At 39.5% G+C, this 18,572-nt stretch overlaps 1 protein-coding gene across 1 annotated transcript in view; it reads right to left on the bottom strand.

Annotated features, from left to right (window-relative positions):
• Positions 1–18,572, bottom strand: part of LOC149023035 (O-fucosyltransferase 1-like) — a 59,487-nt gene that overhangs the window by 15,768 nt on the left and 25,147 nt on the right. Inside the window, exons 5-6 of the mRNA XM_089147394.1 lie at positions 2,920–3,008; positions 38–161 (exon numbers count right to left, since the gene is read on the bottom strand). Coding sequence (XP_089003520.1) covers positions 38–161; positions 2,920–3,008 — 213 coding nt within the window. The remainder of the gene's footprint in view (positions 1–37; positions 162–2,919; positions 3,009–18,572) is intronic.

Here is an 18,572-nt window from a genome sequence, read left to right on the forward strand (position 1 = left end):
CTGTCATATAATGAAATCAAAGCAAATTTTAGCTAACCTGATATGCTTTCATCTTCTTAGTCTTCCCACTTTTATGAATTTCAGGGAGACTTTCCACAATCCGTACATCATATCTAAGCGTATCAATGAAATTCTCAACATCGTAGACACCACAGAAACCACTGAATGCAGCATAGAAGTAACCATCAAATTCATGGGGTACAGAAGAAAAAAAATATATATCTGAATCATGTTAATAATAAATAATACATCAATGAGTTCAGTTTCTCATAAAATTAAGTTTGTACCCAAAAACAGACAATAAATGAGGTTCAATTTAGATGGAAATTTGAAGCATTGAGGAACTGCTGTAAGCTGAGAGCAGGTCACAAATGCAGATGAGCTTGATGTTAGACTCTATCCTCAGGGGTCATATGAATGATGTGGATTATCTCATAATGATAAGAAACTAGTGCTAAAATGATAAAGAAGAAAATCATAAATTAAAGAGAGAGAGAGCAAGTTATTCAAATAAACTTCCACATAAGACAGTTCCGAAAGGAAACAGAAAAAGGATCGTGAAAACAGTGGATGATGATGAACCATAATCAAAAAAAAAAGAGGAGGATACAAATACAAAAATTGGGATGTGATTAATTACACAGCATCAACCTTCCTAAATGAAAGTGGAAAACCACCAGCACTTAGGCTTGAATATAAGAAAGGTGAATTGTTTCTGCAACTGGATATACACTAAAAACTCAGAAAAATGAAAGGATCCTACTAACAAAATGAGATACTAATTAGACTTAAAATTATCAACCTTCCAAGATGGAAGAGGTATAATGTGGACTACTAGGGAACTTAGTCTTCAAGGTCATTAAGAACAGCGGAGAATGCTGCCACTGGAATGACAGAATGCAATGAACCAATGCAGGTACAGGTTGCCACAGTTCAAAGTTCTCCCAATCACGAGTTACTCATTTAGTTACCTTAAGCATAGACAGTTACATACTAGAAAGGTGGGCAAATTATGTATAAGCCCCCTGCAGTTGCAAAGAGTTACATGAAGGGCCCCTTATATATAGAAATTGCAAACATACCCCTAGAGACTAACAGTGTTAGTTTTAAGTGAAGATACATCTATGCCCCTGCTGGCCACTTCTTGTTTAAAGGAAATAACAGTTTTGCCTGCTTTTCCCTTCTTTTCATTACTACTTCCTCCTCAACCTGCAAGCCACCAGCCCCACGCTCTGCAATCCCATCTGCCCCCCACCTACAACCCCATTTCCTAAGCAACAGAGCTAGAGGAGCAGGGCCTTCCTACCCTAGGATTTTCTAGGAAATTCTTCTTCCTGCCCCCCCCCCCAGCTCATCTAACGCCACCCATCCCTTCCACACTGCAAATCCATCCCAGTCCTCAACAGGCTCCAACCTCCCTTTGTCGTCTTTATATAAATTCCATTTTTCCATCTCTCACATCACAACTGAAATCGACACCCAAACTTACAGCTAGATCAGTGATAAAATAGATTTCAAAATAGCAATTCAGGCTTTCAAGGCTGGCTAGTTTTTGTTTCAATTTCTGGGTTTTAGCTGAGCAAACCGATTTGAACCTATGGAAGTATCAATTAGATTCCAGGTATCCACTCTGTTAGCAGTATTGTACTGCAAATAAAGGAGAGGGAGAATAAAGAGACCAGCGAAGGGAGAGTGAAGGCTGAAGGGCATGGAAAATGCCAATGTACAGAACAACAAAGTGCAGACCAAATAAAGTAGTATTCCTCATCTCACCATCTTTGCTCTTCCATCAAAACTTGCAATGAATATTGTTGTATTTCCATTTCTCCTCTAATCCTCATCCCTACCCAACAATACCAAACTTACTTACCTGGGTGATAACTACAAGTGGACTATGTGACCTGAAAAGAGAGCTATTAGCAATCGAACCCATCAACCTTTTTCAAATTCTTATACCAGTTAGCCAAGAAAACTTGGATCTTCAAATGAATGGACTCTGTTGGTTTCTAGTTTGGTTTCTTAAGAAGGCACTGAGAGGGACTATTATTGGCGGGAAAAATAAGAGACCACAATTCGATCATCAGCATTGAAGAATTAACAGATGTTCCAATGAGATGATTTGCAGATACAACGGCCCGGTAAAACCCTACCCAGATTTAAGAACCTAATTAGCAGCCATGACACCTCTGTTTCCCCTTCAACCAGCTAATCAGTATACTCTAGATGAAACTTCCACTGTAAGTCCAGCTGCCTAGGGACCCCATGTCCCAGAACCATACACATTACTGCCAAGGAATAAATTCATGAGTGAAGAGCACAAATCTTTCAGTTCTTGTACCAATTTTGTTTTGCTCATCTTCTCTAACTATACCTGTTTTGGAAAATTTGATTTACTTCTCCATTGGAAGAAATTTTGCTTAAACTGATGAGCTAGATAAAGATTGTTCTTAAAATGGAAGAGAAGAATAGGATGAAAAGGAGGACGACGCCATAGAAGCAGCAGCTGGTCTGAAGGTACAAGAACCAGGTTGAAGGTTTATTGGCATTTGAAATGTTTGGAGTGATGACATCATCCCTTAACAGTTAAAATGAAACAGTAGGGGTATAGTCATAATTATTTTGAATCCTACTTCAGTTTTTTAATCCAAAAAAGATAAAACAATATTAATACCCTTCACAACAATGTTACTAAAGCTAAACACGATTTGCTCTGTATTTCATAAATCGATAGCAAACATAATAGCAGAGTTATTAGTACTCCCTCCACTAAAATGTTATTAAAGCTAAATATAATTTGAGTAATCTACGGGCATCATAATCAATAAAAAACACTAATAATGGCCCCTTGCTAGGCCAATGAAGGAAGGAATGCACTGACTAAAGAAATATGAAATTCAGTGGCTGCAGAAAATGGTTTACCTATCATCATGCCAAAAGGAGTTCGCGTCCAACTCAGGAAGCACTAGTGTAGCATTCATGATTCGTGCAGCAAGAACAGCATTACAAATCTACAAGTAGAAGTTGTCAGCTCAAACTGTGACATTCATGAAACAGGAGGCACTATCATGTACCTTAATCCAACAAAGACATTTGCATAAACGGACGCTTCATAATAGGCTGATATACCTTATAAGGCATGGGAGCGTCTGATGGCATCATGGAAGCATATGATGACATGAACTCTCAATGTTTTTTGTTACAAGGACATACCAATAGCACAAGGCACCCATGATTATGGGGTCTGGGAAGGGTCATAATGCATGCATGATGTGAACCATAACTAGGCCCTAAGGCAATAGCCCCATACCTTATGGCCCTCTATTACAACCAGGGGTATTTTGGAAATTTTATAGTGTCCTAGTAGAGTCAACTTAGAGTGTCATTGGATCCAGTATGTTTGTAGGATTCTAGATCTACTTTAATTTTTATTTTTTTAATCTGAGTCCTTATTTGTCAAGTTATTGAAGAGTCCTAACTAGGTTTAGATTCTTAGGAAGTAAGGGAGTCCCCCAAGGATTCCATATCGACATCTACTTTTTAATTTGGATCATCCAAGAGTAAGTTATGATAGAGTCCTAGTATGAGTATGAGCCTTTAGTCCAAGTAGGAGTCCTTGTTTAATTTGCTTTCAAAAGTTGTGCTATTGTGACTTGTGAGTTCCATCTATTTAGTTCCTTCTAAAACTAAAAGGCTATAAATAAGCCTCTCTAGATTGTAAAAATCAGATATGTTTATGAATAAAATTTGAGATTTGAAGGAGCAAAAACTATGAGTCCTGGGTTCCCTTGGAAGGAACTTATGGCTCCTATTGTGTAAAGAATTCTGCAAAATCAAGAAGCCATTGAATCCTCTTGCATTCCTCAAGTAAGTGCAAGACAGCCTGTTGTAGGACAGAATCGATATTAGTAGATTTGGGTGTGATTTGATTATTGGTGGCTTCAGTTTCTATTTTTGGGTTTTGCTAGGATCTTTGAGGATCTCTTTTTTTTTAAATAAGATTCCCACACTAAGAAGATTTGATTTTTTCTATTTTTGGTAAGTTATGACTATAAATAAAGCTCCTGCTATGTCCTTCAGACACAAGTCAGGATTCATTCAATTCTTTCAACATTATATCAAAGCCAAGTCTGATCCAAGCACCATAAACTCACAATCACCACCACCATATCCTTCTTCCTCCTCCCATCATTGCCTCTCCTTCTCTTTCTTTCTCCAATCTGAGGTCACCACCATTCATCTTTACTTTTAGCCTTTTTTTCTTTTCTTTTTTGACCATCGCAGGTGTTCCTAGCCAGTGACACAGCCCAGCAGCACCAACGCTGCAACCAGAACCTCTGCCAGGCCATCCACAACCTACCGATAGGTTCTAGAGGTCTTGTACCTCCTTGCGACTCCTCCAGGCCCATCGCCTTCCACAAACAGGCCCCCTAGGACCCTGTGACTACTCTACCTAAATCTCCTTTTCCTATCACCTCTTTTACCTGAGTCCATTCAGACCTTGCAATAGGTCCTAGAGAGATTGCTAGCTTCCTGCGATCAATCTAGGGCTATCACCTAGCCATTTTAGCCCATGCAATTAGACCTAGAGCCATTGCTACTCTTTGCTAAAGCTTCTAGGGCCATCGCTCCTTGTTTTTCCATGTTCTGAAATTCTTTTATTCCCAAAAAATTCTTCTTTTATGCCTTATTTGGGCTGGCGAGTATTTTTCTCCTAGTAGACCAATTTTTTCTTATTACCTAATCTATTTTTTGGTTCTTGCAACAGCCAATACAAACTCCTTTGCCTCTTCTAGTGCATCTAGCATGGAGGATCCAACCGTTTCTTCTATTTCTGGGCATTGTGGTTTTTCTCCCTTTCAAATGACCATTGTTAAGCTTAATGGGACCACTTATCTTCGCTGGTCCCATTTTGTTTCTCTTGCAGTTAGTGCTCGTGGTTTGACTGGTCATCGTCATGGAACCTCTATCAAACCTTCTTCACCGGGTATGGATTAAGACAAGGGGGAGACAGATGAGTGCTCGGTTATGGGATGTCTCCTTAATTCCATTAAACCAAGCATTGTTGAAACTTACCTTCTACTTGCTGATGTTGCTACTATATGGAAGGTTGCCGAAGAAACTTATTTTTAAGGCTAGGAATGAATGAATGATGCACAGTGCTTTGAGATTCAAAGAAAGATTCATCAGTTGCAACAGAAAGAACTCACCTTGTCTTACTACTACAACACTCTTCAGGGCTATTATCAAACCGTTGACTTCTATGGTCGTTTTACTCCATCATGTGCTATAAACACTATTGCTTATCAGAAGTCGGAAGACAAGCCCAAAGTGTATGATTTTCGTGCAGGGCTGAATATTGAGTATGATCAGATTCAAGCACAAATTCTTTCCCGGTAGCAAGGCAAAGTTACAGTTGACACTGAGGATAGTCGTAGGACAACAATGGTACACACTCAGACATCTGACAGGTATGCATTAGTGGTTGATTCTCACAGGCAGTTCGGTGATTCCCTCACGTCATAAAATAGACAAGTGTTGCAAGTTACATGGATGTCTAACAAAGTCCCATGGAGGAGGTAAGAATGGAAATAAGGGTGACAATCAAGTATCTACACACCAAGCAAGTTCTAACACTTAAATGAGTTCCAGCTCCTTTGCCAGTTGATCTCCCAACTTAACACATCTTCTTCAATGTCGCCTTCTAGTGTAGCCGTTGCCATTGTTCCTTCTACTAATGCACAGTCTTCCACAGGTATTTTCGATTGTCAGAGAGTCAATTCAACTTATCCCTTGTAGATAATCAACTCTAGGGCAACCGACCATATAACTAGCTCATCTTCCTCGTTCATACTTATTCTTTTGTTCCTCTAACTTAAGTAATTCGAACGTCTAATGGGTCTCTTTCCCTATCTTTGGGATGAGATCTATTATATGTTCACTTTCTCTTACTTTATTCTCTGTTTGCATGTTCCTAAGTTTTCGGTAACTTTCTCTAACTCGTGACATGAACTGCAAAAAAAAAAATTCCCCTCTCATTATGTGTTTTAAGACCTAGAAACCAGGCATACGATTAGCAAAGGAAGACAAAAAGGGGGGCTCTACTTGTTAGATGGGTCTCCATTAACTCTTTTTATAGCCTCCAGTTCCACTTCTCCTACACTTTCTACTTCATCATAGTGCCATCATCTTCTTAGCGATGTTCCTTTACCTATCTTGAGACAAGTTATTTTCAGACTTGATTAAAAGATGTAATTTGAATGATTTTTATTGCGAAACTTACATTTTAGCCAAAAATAGACAAGGCATGTTTATCCTATTTCAGACCATCATAGTACTCCTTTTTTAGTTATTCACTTTTATGTGTGGGGTCCTCGAACTGTGTCTTTTTCTGGTCATAGGTGGTTGGTCACATTTATTCATTGCTGTATTAAGACCACATGGGTCTACTTCACCAAAAGAGTTTCTTATGTTTCCAAAATATTCATATAGTTGGGACACAATTTGGGGCCACAGTTGAAATCCCTAGTGCGGATAATAGGACTAGGCACTTGTGTGGTGCATTCCCTTTTACCTATCTAACCATAGCATAATACATCAAACCAATTGCATCGATGCTCCACCTCAAAATGGGGTTACCGAATGCAAGAATAGACATCTACTTGACGTAGCACATTCCTTAATGTTTACTATTATGTGCCTCCTCAATTTTGGGGTGATACGGTTCTTACTATAGCCTATCTGATTAACCAAATGCCTTTCCAAGTCTTAGACCAGCACTATCCCCTTAAGGTTCTCTTAGGCATGGTGGGAGATCTCGCGAGATATCTCGCCTTTTTAGAGAGGCGAGATCTACGAGATTGCAGATCTTGCTCGAGATCTTGCTCATCTCGCGAGATCTCGCCAATATCTCGGCGACATTTTGCTAACAGGACAAAAAACACTACTTTAGGGGCTTTTTAAAGCCCCTGTATCGCTCGAGAGAGGCATATCTCGCCTCTCTCGAGCCTGTCTCTCTCCTCTATCTCGCTGGATCACCAAAATTGGTCAGAAAACTCCATTTTTGGCCGGAATTTGGCCGGAATTTGTTGGGGATTCAACATAGCAACATCATCAACTCATCTACAACAACAAATTGAAGCATATTTGTAGTGATTCAAGCCTACTTCAAGGGATCTTCAAGAAATGTAAGATTTTCCCCCAAATTTGATTTTTTTCAAATACAAGGTTCTACAATGATTGTATGAGTGTGATATAAATATATGTTGATGGTCAAGCTTTGATCTGCACTTTCATGAAAAAAATTTTAATTTTCTGTTATTAATTCTTTTTTTGAATTTTCGTATTTAAAAAATATATTATCTAAAAAATTAAAATTAAAGATTATAAATAAATACTTATGATATGAATGTGATTATTATTTATGTTAAACTACATTTAGAGGGCTACAATCTCATGTATTAATATTTTGATTATCATGCTTGCTGTACTTTTTTTATTTTTTTTATTTAAATAATTAAATAAAATAATTATGAAAAATAATATTTTATTAAAAAATTATCTTCTTTTTTTTTTTAAATGATGCTTATATTATGTAGTTTATTTTAAAAATACAAACATGTCTTATTGAGCATTGTATATATGTTATCTTAGAACAAAGTGTGTGTTTTGTTGTTTTATAAGTTATTTTTACATAAAATAATTATAAAAAATAATATGTTATTAAAAATTTATCTGTTTTTTTTTAAATGATGCTCATATTATGTAGTTTATTTTAAAAATACTGACATGTTTGTTTGAGCAGTGTATATATGTTATCCTAGAACAAAGTGTGTGTTTTGTTGTTTTATAAATTGTTTTTACATGTTTTTATGTATCTAAAAATTATTCTAATGATTATTTGGGAATATTCATGATTCATGTATCTATTTCAAACTTTCAGTGCTGTACATTTGAATCTTAAATGGCAACTAGTGGGAGTGGCGGCACTGGTAGTGGGACTCAGGACATTGCTTGGCAACATGAGGATCCACTGACTGCTGACAAGAAGAAATCCCGATGCAAGTATTGCCTCAAGTGAATCCTGGTGGTTCAACCAGATTAAAGCAACATTTGGCTGGTGGTTATAAAGATGTTGCCAAGTGTCCCAGGGTTCCTTTTGAAGTGCAAAAAGCAATTGCAACAACTTTAAGGGGAGGGAAACAAAAAAAGGAAGAGATGGCACAAAAGTAAAGGGAATTTGAGGATACAGTGCTATCTAGACCTACTCTTGATGTTGATGAGGAGTCAAGCGATGATGAAGAGAGGAGGAGGGTTATGGGTGTTGAGTCACGAACCGAATGGAGACAGATGAAGGCTGCAATGGAAGCTAGCAGACAGTCCTTACATGCTGAGAGTGTGAGGCAATATGAACAAACAAGGGGAGCAGGTGGTTCGGGGTCAGGGGCATCCATGCCACCTAGACATAGTTTTCAAGGAACTGAGACTGAGAGGACCGAAAGGAGGAGGAGGAAGACTAGACATTATAATTCCACATTTGACCAAGACCCCTCCCTCTTTAACCAACAAAACATCTATCAAAGAAGCATTCCCTATATGTTTGCTAGAGGTAGAGAAGGCAATAGGGAGGAGGAAGCTAGGTTATCAATCAGAAAATTCATGCTTTATAACAACATTGCACCCAATGTAGCCAAAACACCATACTATCAGGGGATGATCAATGCAGTTGCTAGGGCAGGTGTAGGGGTTAAAGGCCCAACAGCTTGGGAAGTAATGAATAAATATTTACCCAAGGTAAAGCAGGAGGTGGATGAATACATTGGTTCATTAAAGGAAAAATGGAGTATATATGGTGTTATTGTGATGGCTGATGGATGGACTAGTCCTACTAGACAGTCCATCATTAATTTCATGGTGAGCTGCAACGGAAAGACATCCTTCCTCAAGTCAGTGGATGCCTCAGATAAGATCAAAGATGCTGACTACCTTTACAAGCTTCTTAGGGAGGTGGTCCTCGAGGTAGGGCCAAAGAATGTTGTCCAAATTGTCACAGGTAATGGTGCTAACTTCAAAAAAGCTAGTGAAATGTTGATGAAGAAGAAGAGCAGCAGGATCCACCTCTTTTGGACACCATGTGCTGCTCATTCGATTGATCTTATGTTGAAGGACTTGGGGAAAAGAAAGTCAATCAATATTGTGGTTGAGAGGGCTAGAAGGGTAAGTAATTTTATTTATAACCATTGTTATGTGCTGAAGATGATGAGGAACCACTGTAAGGGTGATCTAGTAAGACCTGGATTGACTAGATTTGCCACCAACTATGTAGCTCTAAAAAGCTTCCAGAAGAAAGTGGTGGGTCTTCGGCACATGTTTGCAAGTGAGGAGTGGTTTGGTTGGCGTGGATCTAGCCATCCTGATGCAGTACTAGCCCAACAAACCATTGCTGATGATTCCTTTTGGAGGCAGCTGAATAGGACACTGGGCATTATAGAGCCTATTGTGTTTGTTTTAAAGATGGTGGATTCAGAGAAGAAGCCCACAATGCCCCACATATATGATGCCCTCCAGCAAATGAAAGAGTTGGTTAGAGCTGCTGCCCCTAGCACCTTCAAATCCTACGAGAGGATCAATGATAATAGATGGGAGATGCACTTGATGCATCCTTTGCACTTGGCTGGTGAGTCACTTTTAAGTCTTTAAGTTTTTGTTGTATACTTTAATTTACATTCTTTATTTGTTATAACTTATAACTTATAATTTATCAACAAGTAAACAACCAAATCACTAAGTCACTAACCAAATTTTTTATTTCCACAATGCAAGCTTACTACCTCAACCCAAAGTACCATTACAAGAATGATCTGGGGCTTGATGTAATGTTGATGACTGCGGTGCAAGCGGTGGTGGAGAAGCTTGTGTCAAATCCCTTCATGCGAGGGACAATTAATGGAGAGGTGAGAACTTATTCAATTGTTTCTTCAACTTCTTGCATTAGTGCATTAAGCATATACATAATACAATAATTGAAGAATTGGTGTACAGATCAGGGAGTTCAGGGATGCCTCTGGGAGTTTTGGAAAGCCTTCTGCAGTTGCAACTAGGAAAAAAACTAATCCTGGTAAATAGTTCACTACTCTATAAGTCATTAAGTCTATAAGTCTATAGACTATAACTCTATAAATGATAACTGATAAGTTATATAAATATAAAGATTTACTTGCCTTATGCATTCTTATTTTTGGTTATGCAGCTGACTGGTGGTTTCTATATGGAACTAGTGCACCAAATCTCAAGGACATGGCAATTAAAGTACTCTCATAGACTTGCTCATCCTCTGGTTGCGAGAGGAACTAGAGCACCTTCTCGCTCATCCATAGTAAGGTACGGAACAGATTTGGGAGTAAGAGGCTCGAGGACTTAGTGTATGTGCATTACAACATGAGATTGAGAGTAGGGCACATACAAGATAATATAGATGACAACAATCGTGAACCGATTGAGTTGACTGATATATTCCACGAGTCCCCCGCAGAAGATGAGGAAGATGATGTCATATATCAGTGGGTTAGGGATCGAGGTGGCCCAGTGTTGGATGGGCCAGAAGGGCAGCCTGATCCTACCATTGCTGCTGCTATGAGCCCAGATGCTGTGGCTAAACACCTATCTTTTGATGAGGGTCAGGCTGCTGTAGCAGCATCAGAAGGATCAGCTGCACCATTTGTGGAGCCACCTGCTTGACTTGAAACAACTGAGGTGACAACTAGTAGTGGGGATTCAGATGATGCCGATGATACCAGACGGCCAAGTGGCCCAAATCAGACATCGAGTTCGAGTCGTGGAGGCGATCAGGGCTGGTCGTGTTTCTGGTGGAAGTCAGCGTCAACAAAGGGAGTCACCTGACTCACCTCCACCAGGTCCGAGTCATCCAACACATGTGGGCCACAGTTCCCCTATCTCTCGGACTTATAGTAGGAGTAGGAAGAGCATATCAAAGCAGGGGCAGGGGCAACCGAATTATGATGCGAGCATGCATGATCTTGAATTGAACATGGGAAGCATGAGCCTAAATCAGAGTGATTGACAACAGCAGAGCCTGTCATCGGGGTACCAATATGGGGATCACAGCACCGGGTCAGATTACAGTGGGTATTCTTCTTATGGAGGTCATACTATTCCTCAAGACCCTTCACCTGGAGAGTACGCATATGGGAGTGAAGGTGGGTTGTTAAATGAGTGGTTTAGAAACCCGTACCCAAATACTCAACAAGTATATGAACAACAACAACAACAATGGCTCTTTCACCCACCCACAATTGACGGTTATCCTGCATCGCTATTCCTCCAAAGATTCGACATGCAAACATATAATGATCATATAAACCAATATGTGACATACTTCAGTGATCAATTGACTTGGGAGTCATATGTGGCCACCGTTCAGAATCAATTGATGCGAAATGTTGAGTGATACTCTTAGTCTTGTAAGTTATAAGTTGTAAGTTGTAATCTTCTTAATTCTTATGGTTGTAAAATTTTGAAGACATTTAACAATTTATTACTTTGAATATTTGATAGTTTGAACTTTGAACTTTGATCACTTGTTGACTTGAATACTTGATGTGTAATGTTATTGTATATTTGTATTTGTATATTTGTATTTGATACTTGATGGTTGATAAATGATAACTCATTAACTTGAAGTCTTTAATTACTTGATATTTTTACATAATTACATTACATGTTGTCTCTGACTCTCTAAGACTCTAACTCTATATCTATAATCTCTATTCTCTAAAACTCTAACCTTGCATTTCACAGAATTTCGGTTTTACACATAGGGTCGACTTAGGAGACATAGTTAGGGTTATTTTCTCACAAATCTAAGGCCACCAATGTGTTCAAAAGGCCTTAAATAGGCTAAATACCAAGTTTTAACCCAATTAGAGCCCTAAAATCCACCGAGATTAGCCACCGAGACTACCACCAATTTTTTGGCATATCTCGACCGAGAGCGAGATCTCCCACCATGCTCTTACGGACTACAACCTTTACAATGCCACATGAGGTTTTTGGCTATGTCGCCATTACCCAAAACCACCATGTTCACGGTAAGTTGGATCCTCATGGGTTATAGTGCATTTTCTTGAGTTATCCTCCTACACAGAAGGGGTATAAGTGTTATCATCTTGGTTCTTGTCGGTTCTTTTCCTCTATGAACGTTGTGGTCTAGAAAGGAGTTCCTCTCTTTACCCTTACACTGTTATAGGGAGAATCTTAATGAAGAGGTTCCAGTCTTGATTCCTCCCTTAAATATTTCTCTTGAAATTACTGCAAATGATCTTCCTTTAGAAGATGGAGTGATCGAACAAGAACAACCATTGAATGATGTGCAGAGGGAAGCAAAGACCTCTAAAGACCTATCAAAGAAAGCACCGAGAACCCCCTTTTGTGCAAAGCCAATTGGAAGCTTTAGTTCCTATTCCTAAAGTACAAGTTTCTTTAAATGAGTATCTTTGAACCTATCTCTACACTTCTTTTGACCCTACTTTGTACCTACCAATTGCATTAAAAAAGCAGCCACGGGCTTGCACAAATCATCCTACTTCCATTATGTTTTATATCAGTCCCTATCCTTATAGATTTAAAGTCCAGTTTCCTCTTTGTCCTCTACTTCTATTCTTAACACTTGGCAAGAAGCATTATCTCACTCAAAGTAGAAGGAAGCAATGGATGAAGAAAAGCAAGCTCTGGGGAGAAACAAAACATGGAAACTGGTGACTTTGCCCGTGGCGAAGCCAACTGTTGGGTGCAAATGGGTATTTGTGATCAAGCACAACGCGGATGGGATTGTTGAGAGGTACAAGTAAAATTGATGGCTAAAAGCTTTATTCAGACTTATGGGATTGACTACCAGGAGACATTTGCCCCTATTGCCAAGAGGAGCACAGTTTAGTCAATTCTTTCATGTCTAGTGAACATTGAACAAGGGGTGGAGCCTACAACAATAAGATGTCAAAATGCTTTTCTACATAGAGAACTCTAAGAGGAAGTGTACATGGATGTGCCACCTGGGTATTCCACCGTTGAGACTCATGGGATAGGATGCAAGTTGAAGACAACATTATATGGGCTGAAGCAATCTCCGAGAGCATAGTTTGGAAGATTCCATAAGGCCATGATCTTTGATGGCTACAAGCAGAGCAATGCAGACCACACTTCTTTCATTAAAAGATATGGTTCTCAATTCCCACACTACTATACTTCTAGCATTTGTAGATGATATCATGATCACAAGTAGCAGCAAGGATGAGATTTCAGCTCTGGAGACCTTTTTGAGAACTAAATTTGAGATTAAAGATATGAGAAAGCTTAGGTATTTCCTAGGGCTGGAGTTGGCATATTTGGCCAGTGATATCTCTCTCTCTCAGAGGAAGGATACTCTAGATCTACTTGAGGAAATGAGAACGCTAAGAAGTAAGCTTGCTGAAACTCCTATTGAGCCTAACCTACACTTGTAGGAAAAAGGAGAACCTATTGACAAGACAAGGTATCAAAAGTTGGTGGGAAAGTTGATTTTTCTCATACTAGACAAAATATCACATTTGTAGTAAGTCTTGTCAACCAATATATGCATGATCCCTATTCCTCGCACTTGGATGCAGTGTATCATATCTTGAGGTACTAAAAGGCCACTCCAAGAAAAGGAATTTTGATTTCAGCTCATGGACACTTAAATATTGAGGCATATGTAGATGTAGACTAGGAAGGGTGTCCAAATGATAGGAGGTCTTAGGAGGTCTACCTTTGGGTATTGTGTGTATGTAGGAGGTAACTTCGTGACCTAGAGAAGCAAGAAACAAGCATTGTTGCAAGGTCCAATGCCAAGGGCATTAACTATGGCTGAAAGAGCTGCTTCATGCGATTGAATCAGATTCGGAGGTTCCTATACAGTTGTACTCAAATAGTAAGTCAGCAATCAACATAGCTCATATTCTAGTACAGTATGACAAGACCAATTATGTTGAGATTGATAGACATTTCATCAAAGAGAAGATTAAGCTGGGTTGATTCATACCACTTATGTTACCTTAAACAATCAGTAGACAGATGTACTTACAAAGAGCTTAAGCACCAAGGTGTTCATTAGGATCATTGGCAAGATGGGCATTAGTGGATTTAGTTTCCATATTTGGGTTTTTCTAGGATCTTTTATTTTTCTTATAAGATTCCCACACTGTAAAGATTTGATTTGTTTTGTATTTCGTAAGTTATGACTCCAATAAAGCTCTTGTTGTGCCCTTCAAACACAAATCAGGATTCATTCAATTCTTTCAACACCCCCCCCCCCCCCCCTAACCACTAACCCTACCCCTTCACTCTCATCCCTTCCATACGCAGCCTGCCCCATCCCTCCCAAACCCTAAAACCTGCTGTTACACCCACGCACCCCCTCCCCCAAAAAAATCACATATCATCCCTCCCCCATTCCCCTAACCCCTGCCTCGGCCTTAATTCCTTGACTGCCACTCTTCCCAGCCCCTACATCATTAATCTTCTCAGTCTTCTTCTTCTTCATTCTTGCGGCAGTATGGAAACCCAAGAAAACTAAAAACGAGAAATTTCCCAACCCTCTAAACTCTAGTTAACCTCCACCTCCTTACCAACACCCCACTTTCTCCAAAGCCCTCACCCTTTAACGAACATCTTCCCCCCTCCCCCTTTACACTCAACCCCTACCTCCACTCCTTACCTTCATCTAGACCTAGAATTACTACACTCCTTCAATAGTAGAAAACCCTGAGACCCTAAAACTTCAAAAACCTAGTTTTCCTCAACCTCTCAACCTCTCAACCAAACCCTAAGCCCTGATTAACCCTCAACCCTAACCCTTCCCCTAGAAACCCTAGAATTAAGGGAACCCTAACTTTCTAAAAAACCCTAGACTTGGAATTTAACTCTACAACAACAACAACAATAAGCCTTATCCCAACTAAATGGGGTCGGCTACATTGATTTTTGCCTTCCAATCAGTTTTGTTTAAGGTCATACTAGATATAAGGCCTAAGCTATGCATATCCTTTCTCAGCACTTCTCTTAAGGTTATCTTAGGTCCATCCCTAGCTCTTATAGTTCCTTCAATCTGGATTATATCACTTCTCCGTACGGGGTCATTTATAGGTCTCCGTTGAAGATAGTCATGCCACCTCAAACAACTTTCCCAAAGCTTATCACTTATGGGAGCAACTCCCAGACCAACTCTAATATGATTATTCCTTATCCTTCCTAGTTTTGCCACTCATCCATCTTAGCATCCTCATTTCTGCTACACTGAGTTTATCTATATGATTCTTTTTAACAACCCAACACTCTACACCGTACATCATAGCTGGTCGAATGACGATCCTAAAGAATTTTCCTTTAAGCTTTAATAGAATACATCGATCACACAAGACCCCGGACGCGCCTCTCCACTTCATCCACCCTATTTTAATTCTTTGGGAAACATCATCCTTTATATCACCTATTTTATTTATGATTGAACCTAGGTACCTAAAAGAATCACTCTAAGGAATCTCCTAATCGTCAAATTTCACCACCTCATCATCTGCCTGATCATAACTAAAGTTACAAACTAAATATTTTGTCTTCGTGCTACTTAATTTAAAGCCTTTTGATTCCAAAGCCACTCTCCATGATTCTAACTTGGAATTAATCCCCACTTGAGTCTCATCTATCAACACAATATCATCAACAAAAAGCATACGCCAAGGGACCTCGTTTTGAATGTCTTTGGTTAATTGTCACTGAACCATTATACATATCCTTAACTATGTCTACATATTTCTTGCAAAACTTCTTTTCTCTTGTACTTGCCAAATTCACGCTCTAAGAACTCTATCATAAGCTTTTTCTAGGTCAATAAATACCATATAAAGGTCTTTCCTACACTCTCTATACCTTCCTATAAGTCTATTAATTAGGTAAATAGCTTCCGTTGTAGATCTTCCCGACATAAACCCAAACTGGTTCCCCTTAATTGTGGTTAAGTGTCTCAAATGGGTTTCAATTACTCTCTCCCATAATTTCATAGTATGGCTCATCAGTTTAATGCCCCTATAGTTATTACAACTTCAAATATCTCCTTTATTTTTGTAAATTGAAACCACGACACTTCTCCTCTATTCATCCTGCATTTGTCATGTGCTCATAATCTTATTAAACAACTTAGTCAACCAAACTAGCCCACCGATTCCTAAGCTCTTCCATACTTCTAGTGGGATTTCATCATCACCTTGTGTCTTGCCTAGTTTCATCCTCCTTAGTGCTTCTTTTACTTCTGACATTGAAATTCTCCGCATATATGTTTGAAAATTGATGCCTTTCTGAATGGTGTAATCATCTTAATCACAAGTACTTGAAGCATGCTTGTTTAGTAGACTAAAGAAATAGATTTCCCATCTTTTCTTAATGTCCTCATCACACACTAGTACTTTACCATATCCTTTTTTAATACATCTAACGTGGTCAAGATCTCTACTCTTCCTATCCATTATTTTAGTTATCTCATATATAGATTTTTCCCCTTCCTTCATGCCCAACTTCTTGTATTACTCTTCATACTTCTTCTCCCTTACTTTTCCCACAATTTTCTTAGCTTCATTTCTAGACAACATATACCTTTAAAGATCCTCAACATCCTTGGTTCTTTGCCATGTCTTAAAACTAGCTTTCTTATTCCTAATGGCAACTTGAACCTCACTATCCCACCACCAAGTCTCTCTATAAGAATGGAGTTTTCCTTTTGATTCACTTAGGATACCTTTAGCCACCTTCTTGATACACATAGCCATCTCATTCCACATCGCATTAGTGTCCCCCTCAAAATCCCACTTTCCTTGTTTGACTACTTCATTAATGAAGGATTTCAAACACTCTCCTTTCAAGTTCCATTATCTTATCCTCGGATAGTTAACCTTGGAATTCAACTCTGAATTTTAAATTACAACAAAGGTTCGGACTCGGATTTCAAGACCCTAGCTCTTAACACTAGCTGAATCCCTCCCTACCCTTTCCTAGACCCTAACACCAACAAAACAGCTCTATTCCCTCACCAATTGGGTATTACAAACCCTAGTTCACTGCTGATTTTATTGAAGAGGATCTTGAGGATGAACCTTGGATTTAGACTTACATCAATCAATTAAACCCTAGATCCCTTATTCACATCAACTGGTATCAAAGCTATGGATGAATCAGCAGTAGCCAGACAAGTTGAGAACGTATAGAAAACCCAAACAGAGATGCTAGCACAACTACAAGGCCTTACAACAAAAGTAAAGGGTTTGACCAACAAAGTGGCCCATCTTGAACAACTACGTAGAGAAGAAGAGCAACATACTCCTCCCCCACCCCCAAGGGTTCATTCCCAAATTATTCTACCCCATCATAGAGAGACCAATGGGCCACACAGATACAAGGATGATGCACCAGTTGGAGGATACAGGGAAGACAAGGATAAGAATGGTCATACTTGAGAATCTAGGTATGACAAGCCTATCTATCATAGGTTTGATACAAAGGAGAGACCACCAACAGACACCCCTCACCTTGGAGGAGCACATTCATTCATATTTCAATGGGGAATAGAACCATAGAAGGGAATAAGAACACCATAAGGTAAAACTTGAACTGCAAGAATTTAATGGATCCCAAGACACCCCCCCCCCCAGGAATTTTATGATTGGAGAGCTGCCCTAGACGACTACTATGATTGGAATGACTCGTCAGAGGTCCGAAAGATGAGACTAGCCAAGACCAAATTAGTAAGTGCTCCTAGAGATTGATGGAACAATATGGAGAAACAATTATACTATGAAGGGCAAAGAGCTCACGACTTGGAACCAGATGAGACAGGAGCTGGTAAAGAACCTAGAGCATTACAAAACTAGGTTACAAGAAGAGTTCGACACATCGAAACAGGGTACCAGGTTTATTGCCAACTACATCCAGCAATTTGACTCCTTTGCCTCAAGGACAAGGACTAGGGAAAGCAAACTACAAACCATGACTTAATTCAAGCTTGGTTTGAAGTATGACATACAGATGGCCTCAGGTATGACCAGCATCCAGGACCTTAGTGATATATTTGACAAAGCCCTAGGAGCTGAAACCTTACTAGCACAAAAGCAACAAAGTAGTTGGGACTTCAAGAAGGATCCCACCTCCACCACCAAGCCTAACACTGCCGCCACTGCAGTTCCTCCTAGAGGGACAAATCCACCCATGGTAGACTTCAGAGCAAGAGACCCAGTCTTCAGCAGCAACCCAGATGCTTTTACCATCACGAGAAGGGGCACTTTGCCAAAGAGTGTCCCAGACTCCCCGAAGAAGGGGAGTTGCTGTATTCAACACCAACCAACAGATGCCAAATGTAATTTGCCCTCCACATGAAGCAGAGCCAGAGGAGGAGTTCTCGGAAGAGTATATAGACCACGATTTCCACCTGAATATGATGACAAGATTCTAGTCACACAAGCCAGAAGGAGAAGACTGGAGACAGAGTAGCATAGTCCATG

This window comes from Hakea prostrata, chromosome 3, assembly GCF_041222555.1.
Source record: "Hakea prostrata isolate BN-2017 chromosome 3, UWA_Hpros_2, whole genome shotgun sequence".
Taxonomy (NCBI): Eukaryota; Viridiplantae; Streptophyta; class Magnoliopsida; order Proteales; family Proteaceae; genus Hakea; species Hakea prostrata.